The 18,972-nt window shown below is 34.8% G+C and overlaps 1 protein-coding gene and 1 long non-coding RNA gene across 2 annotated transcripts in view; both read left to right on the top strand.

Moving 5' to 3' along the window:
- Window positions 1-1,213: 1,213 nt before the first annotated feature.
- The window catches only part of LOC123528846 (bromodomain-containing protein DDB_G0280777-like), a 31,035-nt gene continuing 13,276 nt past the window's right edge, over window positions 1,214-18,972 (top strand). The window contains exons 1-2 of the mRNA XM_053518555.1: window positions 1,214-1,407; window positions 5,622-5,767. Of these exons, the coding sequence (XP_053374530.1) occupies window positions 1,226-1,407; window positions 5,622-5,767 (328 nt within the window). The 5' untranslated portion in view covers window positions 1,214-1,225. The remainder of the gene's footprint in view (window positions 1,408-5,621; window positions 5,768-18,972) is intronic.
- On the top strand, window positions 5,814-18,222 carry LOC128547025 (uncharacterized). The gene is made up of 3 exons (XR_008366265.1): window positions 5,814-6,628; window positions 14,494-14,603; window positions 15,152-18,222. It is a non-coding gene; the product is annotated as an uncharacterized LOC128547025 (long non-coding RNA).

Raw genomic sequence — 18,972 nt, 5'->3', positions numbered from 1 at the left:
AAAACACCAAAAATTAGAAAAACAGCGTATCTGCAAATAGAAGTATACAATTTGAAATGTGTCAGAAAGACATAATTGCAAAAACTGTCATAAAAAACCACACCATTCCACTGCATGAATATGATTTAAAAGAATTCCAAATAGCTTCATTTATTGCATTTCATTTTTCAAACACTCAAAACTATGTACTTTCGTGCCAAATGGTGCTTTCATTGCAAATACGTCTTTTTCACCCGTTGGTGAAATTTATTTTACGTCCTTTCCTCGTGTGACAATTTTTGACCATTGTGATTGGCAGTTGTGTCCGATATCTTTGCAAAAGATGCTGGAACTCTTTACCTTTTCGTAAATGATTTAAAAAAACTTTGGCAAAAATGCAGGTACGTGCTTTTCTACTGAGAACGACAATATATTCATTTTCTGAAAACTTTTGTGTGTATTTTTGTGACTTTTTTGGATGAATTTTGAAAGTATTTGATATGGTATAATTACTTGGGATATGCTAATTGTGTTGATTAGTCATGAGTAAATGGCTGGTCATCAACGAAAAGGTTTCATTGTTGATGAATAATTTATTCTAATGCCACAGCAATTCTCCAAAATAAAGCTAATGCTATATTATAGTCATGCCTTGACAGAATTTGCATGCTTAGATCTGCTTTGTTCGCTGTTCAATCAGTATCTTTTTGGTATTAGCACCCCTTTTAACAGTTAATGGTACTGTCCAAATTAAAGGATGACAAGTTTGTTGTAGAAATTTAGCAGGGTAGAGGTTAAAATCAAAGTAAAATGTTTGTATGGTTTGTGAATGATCAGTATTGTGTAACTGTTAAGTTATCCCCGCCTTAACCAGTAGGATCAACAAAAACATAAATATTAGAATACCCAGCCATAGTGTGTTTTCTGTACAAATCCTGGGATGTTACAGTTGATTAGCATCAGTTAAAGTGACTTATACATTATTTTGCCACAGTATTAATTTACTCCTTAAACCAGTAGATGACAAAATTACTCAATCTAATAAGATCCAAGCACTAACGTGGGAAAGATTCCTGATTGTCCATCTTTTTCTTTACAATGTAGTTTTTCGTCGCATCTGTAAAACTCAGTACATGATAAAATAAAAGAATACATGTATATGTTTTCTTATTAATCTTTAGTTACATTTAAAACATATTTTTAACACAGTATATATTGTTTATGTTTTTCAGCCAATTCAAATTTTATGAGTCATGAGGAAATGGCATTGCCGACAGGCTGGTCAGTGGATTGGACATTCCGAGGTCGCAAGTATTACATAGACCACAATACTCAGACAACCCACTGGAGTCATCCACTGGAGAAGGAGAGTCTACCAACTGGCTGGCATAGGATAGAGTCTAAGGAATTTGGTGTATATTATGTGAAGTAAGTACAGGATCAGAACAGTGCTGAAACAGGTCATTTTCATCTCCATTTCTTTAAACATAAGTTATATATTACATACTTTTACAGATTATATACCAATAAAAGAAATTGTTCTTTGTTTCAACTACAGCATGAAAGCATATTTTTGACCCAGTTTTGCTATATATTATAACCTACAATTGCTGGATTGGATTAGAATGAAAGACATGTTTTACAGAATTTGTCTCCCTTTGGCAACTGGTCTGAATGGACAACTTTTCTGAACGGATATGGAGTTTTTATGGATAGGAAGGGTAGCCTATGAAAATTGCAAGGTCTTTCTGTGTTCCTGTTTTTCCATCCATCCAGCCATTAGAAATACCGTGTTAGGTCTAAAACATTGTCATGCATCAAGGGACTTTTAGGACTTGTGTGTTTGTTATGTACATTCCTAGTTTTTCAAACTAAACAATCAAAAAGTGATATTTTTGCTATATTTTGATATTTACCAATCTGCTAGGTTACTGGTATATTTTGTTCCCTCGTAAAATAATAGACTATCTTTTAGCAAGTATTTCTTGACAATACAATATAGTAGAGCCCCTTTAAGCAAGTCATTCTCTGTACCAGGTTTTTGCCCTTTCCCAGATATTCTCCTGAATATTTGATGCCTGAAAACTGGATACCAGGTTATTCTGGATATTTGACAACTTTGCAATGAAAAATGTATAAAACCTTTTATAAATACCTCCAAAAACTGGTTGTGGTATTTTTAGATCTGTAAAATTCGAACATTAAAATCTACTGCATGTCGCCCATTACGAAGAGGGGATTGTATAAAACTACAAACAAGAAATAATATAAAATGTCCTACTTTAGAGAAGAGGTAATAGGACATAATTGCAGTTTAATTACTGGGTAGAACAGTTGCACGTTTGCCAAGGTTTTGAATTCCTTCCACTAGATACCTATACAGAAAGCTAGGGCCCAATACCCTCTGTTTTAGAGGGGTTCTTCTGTATATATCTGAACATCATTACATAATTTAGTATGAAGTAGAATAAACCCTGATAACCTTTAGCCTGCTGGCGGCAAGTGATTCTGCCTTTGCGACCAGTGCAGACCAGGATCAGCCTGCACGTCCGTGCAGTCTGATCATGGTCTGCACTGTTCACTATTCAGTCAGTTTTTTTTCAGTGAACACCCCTTTGAATAAAAAGTGGTACTGCACAAATTGAATGATGGACCAGTCAATTTTAGAAATTTAGCAGGGTAAAAGTTAAAAACATATCAGTATTTTCAGCTTTTGATGATTGCTTACTAACAGACTATATTTTAGAAGAAACAGAACTGTATGTGAATTTGACATGTTTTTAGCTCACCTGTCATGAAGTGACAAGGTGAGCTATTGTGACCGCTTGATGTCCGTCATGCGTAGTCTGTCGTGTGTAGTGCGTCGTCCATCAACAATTTCTAAAAAAGTCTTCTTCTTGAAAACCACTGGGCAGAATTACACCAAACTTCACAGGAATTATCCTTGGGTGGCCCCCTTTCAAAATTGTTCAAAGAATTGAATTCCATGCAGAACTCTGGTTGCCATGGCAACCGAAAGGAAAAACTTTAAAAATCTTCTTGTCCAAAACCACAGGGCCTAGGGCTTTGATATCTGATATGTAGCATCATCTAGTGGTCCTCTACCAAAATTATTCAAATTATCCCCCTAGGGTCAAATATGGCCCCGCCCCGGGGGTCACATGGTTTATATAGACTTATATAGGGGAAACTTTGAAAATCTTCTTGTACAAAACCACATGGCCTAGGGCTTTGATATTTGGTATGTAGCATCATCTAGTGGTCCTCTACGAAGATTGTTCAAATTATTCCCCTAGGGTCAAATATGGCCCCGCCTCGGGGGTCACATGGTTTATATTGACTTATATAGGGAAAACTTTGAAAATCTTCTTGTACAAAACCACATGGCCTACGGCTTTGATATTTGGTATGTAGCATCATCTAGTTGTCCTCAATGAAGATTGTTCAAATTAATTCCCTTGGGTCAAATATGGCCCCGCCCTGGGGATCCCAAGTTTTACATAGACATATATAGGAAAAAAAGTTTTAAAATCTTCTTGTCTGAAACCACAACTCTTAGATCTTTGATATTTGGTTTGTAGCATTGTCTTATGGTCCTCAACCAAAATTTTTCAAATTGTACCCCTTGGGTGAAAAGAGGCCCTGCCCTGGGGGTCCTAAGTTTTATAAAGACTTACATAGGAAAAAGCTTTAAAAATCTTCTTGTCTGAAACCATACGACCTAGGCTTTTGATATTTGGTATGATGCATTGTCTAGTAGTCCTTTACCAAAATTGTTCAAATTATGTCCCTGGGGTTAAAAGAGGCCCCGCCCTGGGGTCACTTAGTTATTATGTTAGTTATATAGGAAAAATACTTAAAAAATCATCTGATCCTATTTCCAAGACTGTTTAATTATAATTACCTGATGACCCCACGACGTAATATGTCACTTGACTGTGACCTTGACCTACTTTCTTGTTTTTAGCTCACCTGAGCACAAAGTGCTCGGGATGAGCTATTGTGATCGTCCGGCGTCCGTCCGTCGTCCGTCCATCCACACTTTCCTTTAAACAACATCTCCTCATAAACCAATAAGCCAATTTCATCCAAACTTCACAGAAATGTTCCTTGGGTGAAGCTCTACAAAAATTGTTCAAAGAATTGAATTCCATGCAGAACTCTTGTTGCCATGGCAACCGAAAGGAAAAACTTTAAAAATCTTCTTCTCAAAAACCAGAAGCCCTAGAGCTTAGATATTTGGTGTGAAGCATTGCCTAGTGGACCTCTACCAATTTTGTTCAAATCATGACCCCGGGGTCAAAATTGACCCTGCCCCAGGGGTCACTTGATTTTACATAGGAAAATCTTAAAAAATCTTCTTCTCAAAAACCAGAAGCCCTAGAGCTTAGATATTTCACATGTAGCATTTCCTAGTGGACCTCTACTAAAGTTGTTCAAATCATGACCCTGGGGTCAAAATTGACCCCGCCCCAGGGGTCACTTGATTTTACATAGGAAAATCTTCAAAATTTTTCTAAAAATAAATCAGAAGGCCTAGAGCTTAGATATTTCACATGTAGCATTGCCTAGTGGACCTCTACAAAATTTGTTCAAATTATGACCCCCTGGGGTCAAAATTGACCCCGCCCCAGGGGTCACTTGATTTTACATAGGAAAATCTTCAAAAAAATTCTGAAAATAAACCAGAAGGCCTATATCTTAGATATTTCACATGTAGCATTGCCTAGTAGACTTCTACAAAATTTGTTCAAATCATGACCCCTGGGGTCAAATTGACCCCGCCCCATGGGATTACTTGATTGTACATAGAAAAATCTTCAAATTTTCTTAAAATAAACCAGAAGGCCTAGAGCTTAGATATTTCACATGTACCATTGCCTAATGGACCTCTACAAAATTTGTTCGAATCATGACCCCCGGGGTCAAAATTGACCCCGCCCCAGGGGTCACTTGATTTTACATAGGAAAATCTTCAAAATTTTTCTAAAAATAAACCAGAAGGCCTAGAGCTTAGATATTTCACATATAGCATTGCCTAGTGGACCTCTACAAACTTTGATCAAATCATGACCCCCGGGTCAAAATTGACCCCGCCCCAGGGGTCACTTGATTTTACATAGGAAAATCTTCAAAAATTTTCTAAAACTAAACCAGAAGGCCTAGATCTTAGATATTTGACATGTAGCATTGCCTAGTAGACTTCTACAAAATTTGTTCAAATCATGACTCCTGGAGTAAAATAGGCCCAGCCCCAGGGGTTACTTGATTGTACATCGGAAAATCTTCCAAAAAAATTCTAAAAATCATCAGTTTGACATTTGAAACATGTAGCTCATATTACTCTGGTGAGCGATCCAGGGTCATCATGACCCTCTTGTTTAAGATACAGTCTTGAAATTTGGATGACATGTACAGTTTTGCACACCGATCTTAAAACTGACTTTCAGTGACCATAAATATGACCTACTAACCTACTTTCTAATATTTTAGCATCAGTTTACTATTTTAAACATGTGGCTCATATTACTAAGGTGAGCGATTCAGGGTCATCATGACCCTCTTGTTTAGACCCTTTGATTACTAATTATGGTTTGATGTATGCCAGTATTAACTAAATAGTAAACATAAATATATTACAGCCACTACACAAAGCAAGCCCAGTATGCTCATCCTTGTTCCACTGTGATGGCTTATCAGTTTGGTCACCATAGTAACCAGTTACCAGTGACATCACAAGCCCAGCCTCGAGGAAACCTGGTACCAGCCAATCCCTATCTCAATACAGGTACACATTACAGACCAGTAAACAGTGAAGGGAGTGGTGGTCTAGTGGTTAAGGTATTGGCCTGTCCACAAAGGGGTTGTGGGTTAGTGTCCCACTAGGGTCATGACCACACCTCATGTGACACCAGTACAGGATTTTCAAGGAAGCAGACTTGAGTGTGGTTTAGATAAGCTTGAAGCTTTCATTACAATCAAGCTAAAATGAATTAGTGTAAACTAGACCAGTAAACGTTCACTTAGTCTAAGGAATAATTGACCAATCACAACTTGTTTAGGTTCCCATTAGACACACATGATCGTATGGCTTATTGTAACCATTTTCTTATTGGTACAAAAATTTACAAAATACATATACCAGTAATAGATACGTAGCTAAACAAAATTTCTCTGTTAAAGAAATTAAGGTGTATGCATTTGTCATTTAAGAAGTATTGTTCAATGAACATTATAATATAGGCAAAATTTAATGAATAGACACTAATAGGCCAACAACATTTGTGTCGCGCCATGAGATTTTTGGCCCAAATGCGGCGCTACGTCATTCGAGAAAAACCCGATTAAAGTTACGTCACAAAAATGAGTGGAGTTCAACACGTTTTCGCGTCAATTAATGCATTTTATCAATTAACACTATACTATTGGGACGATAAATGAATGAAGAGACAAACGTCATTTACCAAGCAGGTATTGTAACAGTTCCGTGTTTTGACATTTCGTTTCATTATCAAATAATTGACAATTTATCGCCCTTTGTATCAACACGCCATTTGTAAACATGAAAGGTCGTGTGAAAGGAAATTTTTAAACAGTAATTTGACGATTGATTTAAAAGGGATAATGAATGTCATTGAGCGATTTACTGGTAAGTAGTAATATTTACACAATATGTAGAGTTTTAAAATATTAATGAAATCCATATTGACCGTTTTGTCCTTCGAAAATATCCCGGAATTGTCATCTAGGCTTTAATTCTAGCTAAAAATATTCAGTTCAGAGATGTTTATTTGCTGTTACGGATCTCTGATGGTAATGGGAAATAATCAGAAAATTAAAACAGCGTCAGTTAAATTATGTCAGCCAGAACACCCGCAGTTTTTCAAAAAAGGAAATCACCCCCTCCCGGAAACATTTTACCCCCCTTCTCCATTCCACAACTGGGTTACCTCAAATCACCCCCCTTCCCATCAACTTCCTCCAAATATCTCCCTTCTCTTTCCCACCCATTGTCATACGAAATACACCCTTCCTCAGCTTGAGAACTGCTTCCACACTACATTTATAAACTAAATACACCCCCTCTCCCCCCTCCTCCGTTCCTTTTAACTGTAAATTACCCCCCTCCTATATCCTCCAAATAAGGGGGATTGGGGGGGGGGCATTCATGAAGCTTACTTTTTTCCACAACAGTTTTCACTCTTATTTCTGATCAGTGTGTCAGTATGAAAGACCAGTATGTCAAAAGTCACAGCCTTATCCATATTTATGTAGTGACTTACAGGAACAGTTGTCAGTTTAAATAAATTATTTCTTATTCATGTCAAACTCACTTCAATTAAAAAAGTATAAAGAATAGCTGTTTGTTTTTATTTTGTATAAAACAGATGCTCAATAGCTTTTCATGTAAGTTTGCATTCAGTTCATTTGGCCATGATTGTTGGATTCCTCATCACTACATAATGTTCTTTACAAGTTACAAACAACTTCTACACATTAATAAAAATTATTTTGCCTAAAAATAATTACATTTATTTTCTCACGAAATGAATGGATATCTTGTTGCTAGGTGTGTAAACTAGAAACTATCGTTGTTGTCAAGTGTTCTGGTTTTGTGATTTATTGGTTACCTGTCTAAACACAATAGAGTAATGATGAACGCCTTAGCGTCTGGGAACCACTCAAGCATTATATTAACTTCAGATCACGTGCAATATTCACAGTTGAATTTAAGGTGTACTGGCTAGCGTTTCAGATCGATGTTAAATTGAATAGCTAGATCTACATGCCACGTGGACGATACAGAGCGCGCCAGGAACGTAGAGGCAAGCCAGCTTGTTTGGAGGATGACCAAGGAAAGCAAACAAAAGACGGTGGATTTGCCAATAAATCTCATGCATCAAACAAATGCTGGTATGTCTTTTGTTATTGATTTGAAACACGCAAATAATTTTGTAGTCTAATAATTACCGTTCTTCCGTTGAGAATCTAAATATGGGGTGTGGCGGCCCTAATTCTTATGATTTGCAGATTCGAACCAAACCATTAGGGTTTCTCGTTTAACAACTGTAAAATTTGTTTTTCTGGTACTTCGAAAACACGAGATTCACAAATAGCATTTCCGCTAACTATTCGCAAGGTGCTCGTAGAGCAAGTTAGTGACGTCACGTTGCATAGGACGAGGACACTTTGCACATTTATTTCTAGCAATTAAATAGCATATTTGCAGAGGGTCTTACATTAATCTCGCCTTGGAATCTAAAAGGGACCGTTGAATTGTCTAAATAGTGAATGGCCCAGTATCATGAGTATGCGGGTTAAGTTTGGACGAGTTTATCGGAACTGGGCAGAAAGATTGTAAGGAAAAACTAGCGTCTTAGATAGTAGATAAATTTGTTTTATTATTTATACTAGTAGCTTTGTGTCAATTGATGTTCAAGTAATTTTTTATCATACATGCGCTTACAATCACCGGCTGTCATCCTGCGATAAGTAGCACAGGACCGGGAGAATCCACCGGCATGCGTGAAACGTAGGCACCTGCACAAGTCTGACCAGGTCACACAGCATAGTTCTATCGGGATCTTAAAATCAGCAAATTCACTAGTCAAAATTTATGATTTGGAAGTACTTACAAATTTGCCCCTGAATGATCTCATTAATGTATACGAGTCCACGTGCATTCAGATAATAAGAATTTAAGATCCACTGTTTAATTTCCGATTGGATAAAATCTAACATAAATAAAGAGGTCGAATTTGTTAGGGTTGCATGTCGACCTTTGAAATGTTTTTCTTTGTAATACAGGTAATATACAGCTATACAAAGTTGTCAGGTGTAAATTTAGGCTGTTCCTGGATAAATTGGTTGTGCAATGTTATTTGCAAACTTATTTATACAATATCTTTTCAGCATAGTTTTTAAAGGATAGATGAATAATTGCCTAATATTGCAGAAACAGAGTGATTGAAATGTAACCAAATACATGGATGTAGATTTACATACATATTGCTATATTAATTCAATAAAATGTTTAGACATTAAACACATTGTCTTGGCCTAGAATATGTCACGGTCAATTTCAAATTGAATTCTTGTGTACCTCTTATTTTTCATGCAAATCGTGTATAGTTACCGTCATTGAATACAAACGAATACAGTTCTTTAATATATAGATCTAGTTATAAATAGAAAATGATAACGTTATTAGAAAAGTTGAAAAAAGGTGCTTTTCTTTTCTTTATATTAAATCTGGTTTTTCTTTACAGTCAGTCAGTACGATTCAAAAGTAGTACAACTGTTTCGTAATGGATAATTGTTTCAATATTCGATTCCCCTTTTATCAAAGATATCGTTACAAATAATCTTACTTTATCTTTTTATTCATATCTACGTCAAATGCTCACAAGAGGTTTTAAAACAAAATGCATGCGGTCTTTTGTGTTAAGAAGTTGAAATGTATTTAACAGTTTTTTTTTTTTGTTTGGTGTTTTGGACCCGTCCGATACCGGAGAATGTTGCATTACTGCGTTTTTGTTTTGGAGTTGGAGAGGAATTTTTTTGTCAAAGCTCGAACTTTCGTACATGACCATTAGCTACATTAAATGTTTGAGAGGCTGTTTTTGCATTCCCTGTAATACATATAGTTTAAAGTAAACAACGCTCAATTGGTCTTAAACATTTCTTGGATATAAAAAAAAAAAAAAATCTGGGCGGACCGAGTTAGTAATGTTATGAACTTGCGGTCCAGCCCAACTATTTCATTATTCTTAGAATGTTTTGTTTTGTATACACAGTACATGTATTTTTTTAAAAAAGGAAGGAAGGTTTAATTGAATTAAGTCAAATCACCTTAATTATATTAATTAATATAGTTTGGGATTATATCGGTATGACCATGAGAATATTAGAGTAAAATAAATAAATAAATAAATAAATAAATATATAAATAATGTGGTTAGCTTTTCTACAAAATTTAAGGATTGTCATTAATTCTTGATAGACATTTGTTTCGAATTCTAACATACAGCTGTTACATATTTATTTTGAAGGGCTTTACTTCTAAGGTTACTTGTGTCAGGTAACATGTATTTTGGATGGTATTCACGGGGGATAACAGCAGATATAACTGTTTTTTTCAATTGTTCCCCATTGACAGTGTCACTGTTTTGTTTGTAATTAAAGATTATAATAGAATATCATAGTTGTAAATATAAGATAAGCTGGTATGTTTTAGGCCAATTCCAACATCGCGTATCATATTGTTCTTAACACTTCTTTTAAATTATCAAATTCTATTACAACATACTTGGCTGTTCAGGACAAGTTTATCATTTGTGTAGCGAATTTAGAAGGTTGTCACAGGAACGGGTAATACTGGGTTTAGTTGATCTATACCAGCTGTCCGCTAAGTTATATATTATAAAAAAAAAAAAAATCGTCTTATTTTTGGTATGGTCTGAGTAGGCAAATTGTCAACACCAAATCATTTTCGAATAGATCATATAACACATGTCAACGATATAAATTTGTATCACGATAATCGGTATTCGATGTTTGTAAGTCACATCAGACATCAAAAGAGCAAACCAGTTTTAAGCTTCTGCTTAATAAAGGTCAATTGTAGCCACAGTCTAAAACTTCTGGAATTCTTTTAGAAATGCGACACAACATTGTGTAAGTGTTGGCAGGGTCAAAACGGGTTTTTAAATCAGTGTATGTAGAATTTACAAATTAGTCAAAATTATTCGATGTTCAGATTCTTTTATATTTATGACGGGGCAATCTTAGCGAGTAGGGATATTGTCCATTATGAAAACTTATCTCAATAATTCCGTGGATCGCGCAAAATTTGTTGGATTAAGATCATCATTACCGAATTTGCTATATAAACAATTTAAGTCTAAATACATTAAATATTTCTTTGAATTGACAAAACTTAACTGATACTTTTACTAAAGACAGACATGTTAACGTCATTTATAGGCATTGGATTGAATCTGTATTCGTGTGCGTGTTGAAGATTTTGAAACATCATGTAAGTTTCAAGTTTATTCAAGTTCTCAGTTTATATACATACAAAAATACGAGATAAATACAAGTTTTTCAAAGAAAACATTTCATTTAGTCACGCAAATATGAAGGCAACACATTGACTTTGTTTTGAGGGAACTATTTATAGATATTCAAACACGATTACAAGGTTAAAATTGGGTCATGTTATGTCAGTCAGAGAAGTGTGTCGTTAACCGAAGCGAAGTGTAATATTGAAACAGACACGTGCTTGCCTGACCATTTATTCGTAATGGGACTTCAGTGCGATTGTGCTATCTATTTATAGAATGGTTTGTTGGTGCTACTGGACCGAGGAAATCTATTGTATGTACTATTAAGATTTGTATAGAAGTGAATTGTATATCGTCATGTCTAATACGACCAATTTCCGAACACGTTGAAAGGAGACAGTTTTTATCGCCTAAATTAATGGGGTAAGAGGTTGGATTCAGATTTTAAATTGATTGATTGGGACATAATTCTTTAACTCAAATTTGTATTCAAAGCAAATAAATTTTACCTAATCTATTACTTATTTCGTTCAAAGGTTGAACCTGAGTTGTATTATACACCATTATCACGAAAACAACGATTTGGTTAAAAGTTCTTTCTAGATAAAAAGGTCTTATACACAGGTTTAACGTGATTTCATTTAATCTGCACGTGATGTTGGCAAGATTTGCCGTGCATGTTATGTCTGTTAAGTTGCCAATTTATTTATATTTAAAGTTACATGGTTCAATTAGGTTCGTTTATAGAACAAATATAATTGTGATAAAAGTACTATATTTGATTTAAGAAATCTTACTCAGAATTTTTGGGGGATAAATTTTGGCAAATTTATTGTGGCCGAGAAAAATTCTGTCGACCGCGGGGGCGATCGGGCGTGCTTACGAACGTTGTCATAGTATGGATGTTACTGTGTAAAAGGTATTGCTCTAGTGCTTTGGCAATATCTGACTAGCCTTGCTTAAATGTGTCATAGCCTTGCTTATGTCATAGCCTTGCTCATTATAGTATAGTTGCCTTGCTTAGAATTACAGTACGTTGCCTTGCTCCGTTGGTCCGCTAAATATTCCTTCATTACTTTGGCAGCCAACCGTCGAGTTATGGGGAATGTTTAATTTACTGTGGTGTACTGTAGCCTTGCTCCGTTGGTCCGCTAAATATTGTGGTGTACTGTAGCCTTGCTCGCTTTGCTTAGAATCACAGTACATTGCCTTGCTCCGTTGGTCCGCTAAATATTGTGGTGTACTGTAGCCTTGCTCGCTTTGCTTAGAATCACAGTACGTTGCCTGGCTCCGTTGGTACGCTAAATATTCCTCATTACTTTGACAGCCAACCGTCGAGTTATGGGGGTGTTTGGTTTACTTTGGTGTACTGTGGTATCCCTTGCGTTCGTGTGGTGCTGATTGTTGCTTCCACAGCAAACCGTGGAGTAATGATGTGGTGCTTTACAGGCGCGTCTGGTTTCCTCCCGGTTGACAGGGTTACTACAAACAATGGAGTGGCCAAACTTTGCCATACTATTTATAATAACTTTCATATATAAGTGTGAATTACATAATTAAAGTTGTTGCTTGCAGTATCATATGCACCTATAATCAGTATAGCCTATGTGAATGTCATAATACCTAAATGTACAAATAAACATGTAGTAAACTGTGAATATTGCAGTTGTTTCTTGTGTAGAATTTCGGGTAGTAAAATAATAAAAATTATTTTGCCTAAAAATAATTACATTTATTTTCTCACGAAATGAATGGATATCTTGTTGCTAGGTGTGTAAACTAGAAACTATCGTTGTTGTCAAGTGTTCTGGTTTTGTGATTTATTGGTTACCTGTCTAAACACAATAGAGTAATGATGAACGCCTTAGCGTCTGGGAACCACTCAAGCATTATATTAACTTCAGATCACGTGCAATATTCACAGTTGAATTTAAGGTGTACTGGCTAGCGTTTCAGATCGATGTTAAATTGCCCACCCGCCACACCCCAATAATAAAAATTTCTGTTGTTATGCTAAAACTAATTATATTATCGCATTTTTAATTCTGCTATGGCAATCTGACTGTTCTGTGAAGTACTTATGTTACAGATGATATGCTGCCATTTGGATGTTAACATCGGAAGTGAACAGAATGCAGGCACCTTACACAGATACAGAACTGAACAGATTCCTGGGCTACAAATCAATCGTGAAACAGACAAATCCAATTTGGCATTAACTTTTTCCAGATGGCTGATGATGAGAAACCTAGATGACAGTTTACCAAGTTATGCATTGAGGACCAAAAGAAAAAAAAAAAAAAAAAAAAATATAGACATTTTAGTTATACAGATAAGAATTTATTTAAAGTGAATCTAAAATTCAAATTAATCTTCTTTATCCTTTTACTGATGTCACTCCTAATATATTAAGGGCCGAGAAAAATTCTGTCGACCGCGGGGGCGATCGGGCGTGCTTACGAACGTTGTCATAGTATGGATGTTACTGTGTAAAAGGTATTGCTCTAGTGCTTTGGCAATATCTGACTAGCCTTGCTTAAATGTGTCATAGCCTTGCTTATGTCATAGCCTTGCTCATTATAGTATAGTTGCCTTGCTTAGAATTACAGTACGTTGCCTTGCTCCGTTGGTCCGCTAAATATTTCTTCATTTCTTTGGCAGCCAACCGTCGAGTTATGGGGAATGTTTAATTTACTGTGGTGTACTGTAGCCTTGCTCCGTTGGTCCGCTAAATATTGTGGTGTACTGTAGCCTTGCTCGCTTTGCTTAGAATCACAGTACGTTGCCTTGCTCCGTTGGTCCGCTAAATATTGTGGTGTACTGTAGCCTTGCTCGCTTTGCTTAGAATCACAGTACGTTGCCTGGCTCCGTTGGTACGCTAAATATTCCTCATTACTTTGACAGCCAACCGTCGAGTTATGGGGGTGTTTGGTTTACTTTGGTGTACTGTGGTATCCCTTGCGTTCGTGTGGTGCTGATTGTTGCTTCCACAGCAAACCGTGGAGTAATGATGTGGTGCTTTACAGGCGCGTCTGGTTTCCTCCCGGTCGACAGGGTTACTACAAACAATGGAGTGGCCAAACTTTGCCATACTATTTATAATAACTTTCATATATAAGTGTGAATTACATAATTAAAGTTGTTGCTTGCAGTATCATATGCACCTATAATCAGTATAGCCTATGTGAATGTCATAATACCTAAATGTACAAATAAACATGTAGTAAACTGTGAATATTGCAGTTGTTTCTTGTGTAGAATTTCGGGTAGTAAAATAAATGAATATTTTTTAAACTTTAAAGACATTTTGTTAAGAAAGTCATGCTTTTGATTGAAACATATTACACTCATAGTATAAATCTTTGTGTTCTGTGTCCTGAGGTAACTAGCTAGGCCATCTTTATCTCACATATCAGCTTTTTTTTTAAAGTATTTTTTAATTTTACAGATCAACTATTGATGAACTACTGAGAAACATCTGGCATATTGCTATGACCTTAAACAAAAAAAGGAATTCTCAAGGCATGCCTACATACCACATGTTGGAAGAGTTTGTGGGTTTGTAATTTTCTGCATTTTTGCAGTTTTTCTATTGTAAGAAAGATAAATACATCTTAAGAATATATGCAAAAATAAATTCCTCTTAAAATAAGTACAAGTAGATTTATCTAAGTTAAATAAATCTTAAAATATCATACACATAAATGACCTGATTGTATTAATAGCATTTTGAAAGAAATCATTACTAGTCTAATAGATTCATTCAACAAACATATCTAGCATAAAAAGAGGAGAGTGGGGAAATATGCATAATGATTGAATATCATCATACATGTATTTTCCTAAGAAACTGTTGCAGTATTTGAGTATTTATTTAGTTAGACTGAATGAATTAATTCTTTTAAGTGTATGTCTACTAGTATGTCAGAAGATTAGCTAGTTTTTTGTATTCTTGAAAATTATGAAATTGATGGATGGATGGATACTTAGTAGTCATGCTTTTATGTAGATTACACAAAAAGACACTTTTATTTTTAAAAAATGCTTCACAGTATTCTATTCTATAACTTTCTACTTAAAGGTACTAATGTATTTTTGTTTTGCAGAATGGCTGAAGGAAGAAAGAATTTCCAGCCAGAAAAATAAAATTCTTTATGAATTTGTGAATGGAAATGAAACCCAAGGAACTAATATATTTGCTTACCATCCAGTTGAAAGTATGCCAATGGAATAAAGTGCAACTGTCAAAGAAGTGCACAAAATAAGGTCATGTTTTCTGCAAAAGTTCACCAAGCTGATTCAAACTACATATGGGAGTCAAGAAAAAAGTAAAACTAACTGAACTGCCACAGTTCAGCTGTGAGAAATGTTTGGTAAAAGTATGTTTTGTTGTCAGAACAGCAGTGAAGTGGTTAGAGTAAAACTGTCTTCATTGTTTAAGCAATACAGATTTTTTTTTAAAAAAACATACTCCATGCATAATATATCTTGAGTGCTCTTTTTTATTTAAATAATCATACAGTTTCAAGAAATTTGACAATAAATGCTATCTTTAATTTTATAAGAAAATAGTGCATTGTTGCCATGGTATTAAACATTAATCTGACAATAAATTATTGTAAAACATCTTTCATGTTTATATGTTCTATTTGTTAAAATAAATAATGTAAGGTCATATTCTTTTCTAAGTAGTAACTGCATCAACAAAACATTAAGTTATCTTTGAATCTGCCTTAAGGAGGTAGGTTACCTTTATATTTGTATGTGCGCATGTCCAACCGGAAGCTAACGTGACGATTTACGACGACGTTTACGACAAACTAAATGTGTTTGTATATTCATTCTTCTGAAAACAAATCATAGACCTGTCTTCGATCTGACGCTTTATGGTTTAATAATGCAGAAATAATGAATAAATTGCCGCAGAAAGGCTTCAAAACAATGTTGCCTTAAAATGACGTCATTGACGTCATGACATTACGTGTCAGTTACCGCGCAAAATTAATAGCTTTTATCTTGAAAGTACGTAATTCTGTGCATTTTCTTTATTCAAACTATTTTCAGATAACCATTATTTGCTGAAATATTTTTTATGAGTCTTTTGCTCTGAATAATAATCAATATTTTGCTTCTTTTATGTAGTTATATTGAAATGTTATGCGGAATGTAAGAAAATGGATGATGGTAACCAGTGTTATTTGGAATATAGTTTGGTGAGAACCTACTTGTTACGGCCATTTTCAAATAAAAAATCTAGCAGTTTGATTTGTAATACCTATTTTACAGGTTCCGTTGATAATTTGTTACTTATATACTAAAACTAAGATCTAAAATTGTTCAAATTTCAGTAGAAAATTGTGGTTTCTTGAATTGAATTGATGTTACCATGGAAACGAAGCCCGTGACCTATGTATCTAAATGTAAAATTCAAAAGTGTTGACACTAGTCTATTTAAGAAACACAGCTTCGGCTTTTTATTTTCATTTCAACAATATCCATGAGAATAATAGTAGCATGCTGAACGATTTTTCCATGAAAAATGCCAGACGAGGGGTACTGCTGTAAGTATTCTAAGCTTAGAAATTTGTTTGAATAAATGCAGATAACACGAAAATATAACTTACATTAGAAATAATATGTTTTAAAGCTACATCAACTAGAAAGATAATCTTATTCAATATTATTTTATAAGAAATTACGACAAAAAGCAAGATATAAGCCATTTTAAACATCTCTGTTGCCATGGTTACTTTAAACTTTAAGAAAAATAGGGTACCATGTATAGTGCTTGGTATTTTGCTAATAATATTCACCCAAATATTCCATGTTTGTCATTAACAGAATGGCACTGAAGCCGTCGAAAACCCCAATTTTTATACATAGTTGTTTAAAAATGAGAGAAAATGCGTTACCATGGAAACACGAGCCCCGCGACATATACATTTTAAGATTATATTAGAAAGCTAACGTTCATACTAGTAAAATTATAGATTATGCTGACTTCTACAGATATCAATGAAACTAAAATACACTGAAAAGTGTTAAATATCCACATTTTCCTTCTTCTTTCAATATGAAATACCTTTGGAGGGTCATGTTCTTCAAACCTGTATAAAAATTGAACTTGAAGGGACAGAGACAAACGAAACTGAGATTTTAGCAGTTAAAACTTCATATTACACGAAATACAAAAAGATGCTGCGGTTCAACTAATCTGAATTTACCCTTGTAACAAGGTAACCTACCTCCTTAAACTAGCAAGAGTTGTGTCGTGTGTATCAGAAAATTATGTATATCCCAAACAGTGTTACATCAATTTACATGAAATGAGGTTTTCTTACTTTTGAATATGAAATTAGACAGCTTTCAATGTATATATTATTTTGAAAAACACTTTAACATATTCAATTATTTCAAGAACTTGATAGAAATGGTACTTTTGGTAAGAAAATACATCATGGTTGCTATGGTAACGAGTCACTGATCAGTGTGACATCTGTACTACTACTTTAAGCAAAATCAGTTTTAATATTTCTAACAATTATATCTTTTTGCCTGATTTTCTGTCTAACAGTTACAAAGAAATATGTCAATGTGTCAAGTGTTCTAACAACAAGGTTAATTTGTCATAGTTTTGTCATGTTATCTAACCCGTAATCCAGTAAATCTATTTTTGTACAAAAGAAAGCCATATTAAGATTTTTGCAAAAAAAAAATGTTATCTTTAAACTCTGTCTGTACACTGAAAAATGTTGACGGTATATTAACTTCACTTTCTTGATGTAAATTTTGGCTGGATTTATCAAGGAACTATTCAAATTGGATTTAACAACTGTGTTGCCATGGAAACGATTTTAAGGGGAAAATAATATGTGTTTATATAAAAAAAATGAAACAGAAATAAATAAATTTAATTAACTGTATGTTATGTTTGATATTTCATTATGTATTTTTTTTTTTCATATTATTTTAAGAAGGAGTCTGAATAAAGATATTCTGCCTCTATTTTGATACAGTTAGACGAAAATATGGTGTCCGAAAGGCGGTAATTTCTCCATAACAACAGCTGATTTCTGTTGTCTAATAGCAGATTTTTACTTGGAACATGACAATCTGTCAGATTACCTGAAAACTCCATTTTCGACCAAAATCGCATTTGGGCCAAAAATCTCATGGCCTGACACATTTTTAGTCCACTACCGGTGGAACACCGGAGGGGGCTATAGGAATGCCCTCTGTCCGTCCGTCAATCCATCAGCAAATCTAGATCCTGAGATAACTCAAAAAGTATTCAAGCTAGGTTCATAAAACTTGGTATGTGAGTGGAGGGCAATATGTAGCTTACACATATACATGACTTATGCTTGTAGGTCAAAGGTCAAGGTCACTATTGAAGGTCAAGTAAAAATTGTTTCTGCTCCATAACTTTTATATGCACTGATGGATTATCTTAGTGCTACTCACACGCGTTACCTATGTTGAGACATGTCAGTGCATGATCTATGCTTGTCGGTTAAACTTGTCGGTTAAAGGTCAAGGTCACTGTTTCAGGTCAAGTAAAAATTTGTTTCTGCTCCATTATTTTTAATTGCATTGAAGGACTTTTTTAGTACTACACAGAAATGTTCCCCATGATTAGACTATGTGTCATGCATATGACCCATGGTTGTCAGCCAAAGGTCAAGGTCACTATTGAAGGTCAAGTAAAATTGTTTTGCCACTGCAATACTCTGTTTCTTGTTTCATAGGAAAGTTAGTGTTTGATTTTCAAGAAAAATATTTAAATCTTAGTATATATAACTAAATTAAAGAAAATGAGTCTTAATTGGGCTTCATTTTGTCTTATGTGGGCTTTGTTTCAAAACATTTTATGCCCCCAAAGGGAGGCATATTAGTTTTCAACTGTCTGTCCATTCGTTCGTCACAA

This window comes from Mercenaria mercenaria, chromosome 1, assembly GCF_021730395.1.
Source record: "Mercenaria mercenaria strain notata chromosome 1, MADL_Memer_1, whole genome shotgun sequence".
Taxonomy (NCBI): domain Eukaryota; kingdom Metazoa; phylum Mollusca; class Bivalvia; order Venerida; family Veneridae; genus Mercenaria; species Mercenaria mercenaria.
This window is presented reverse-complemented; position numbering and strand designations above follow the sequence as displayed.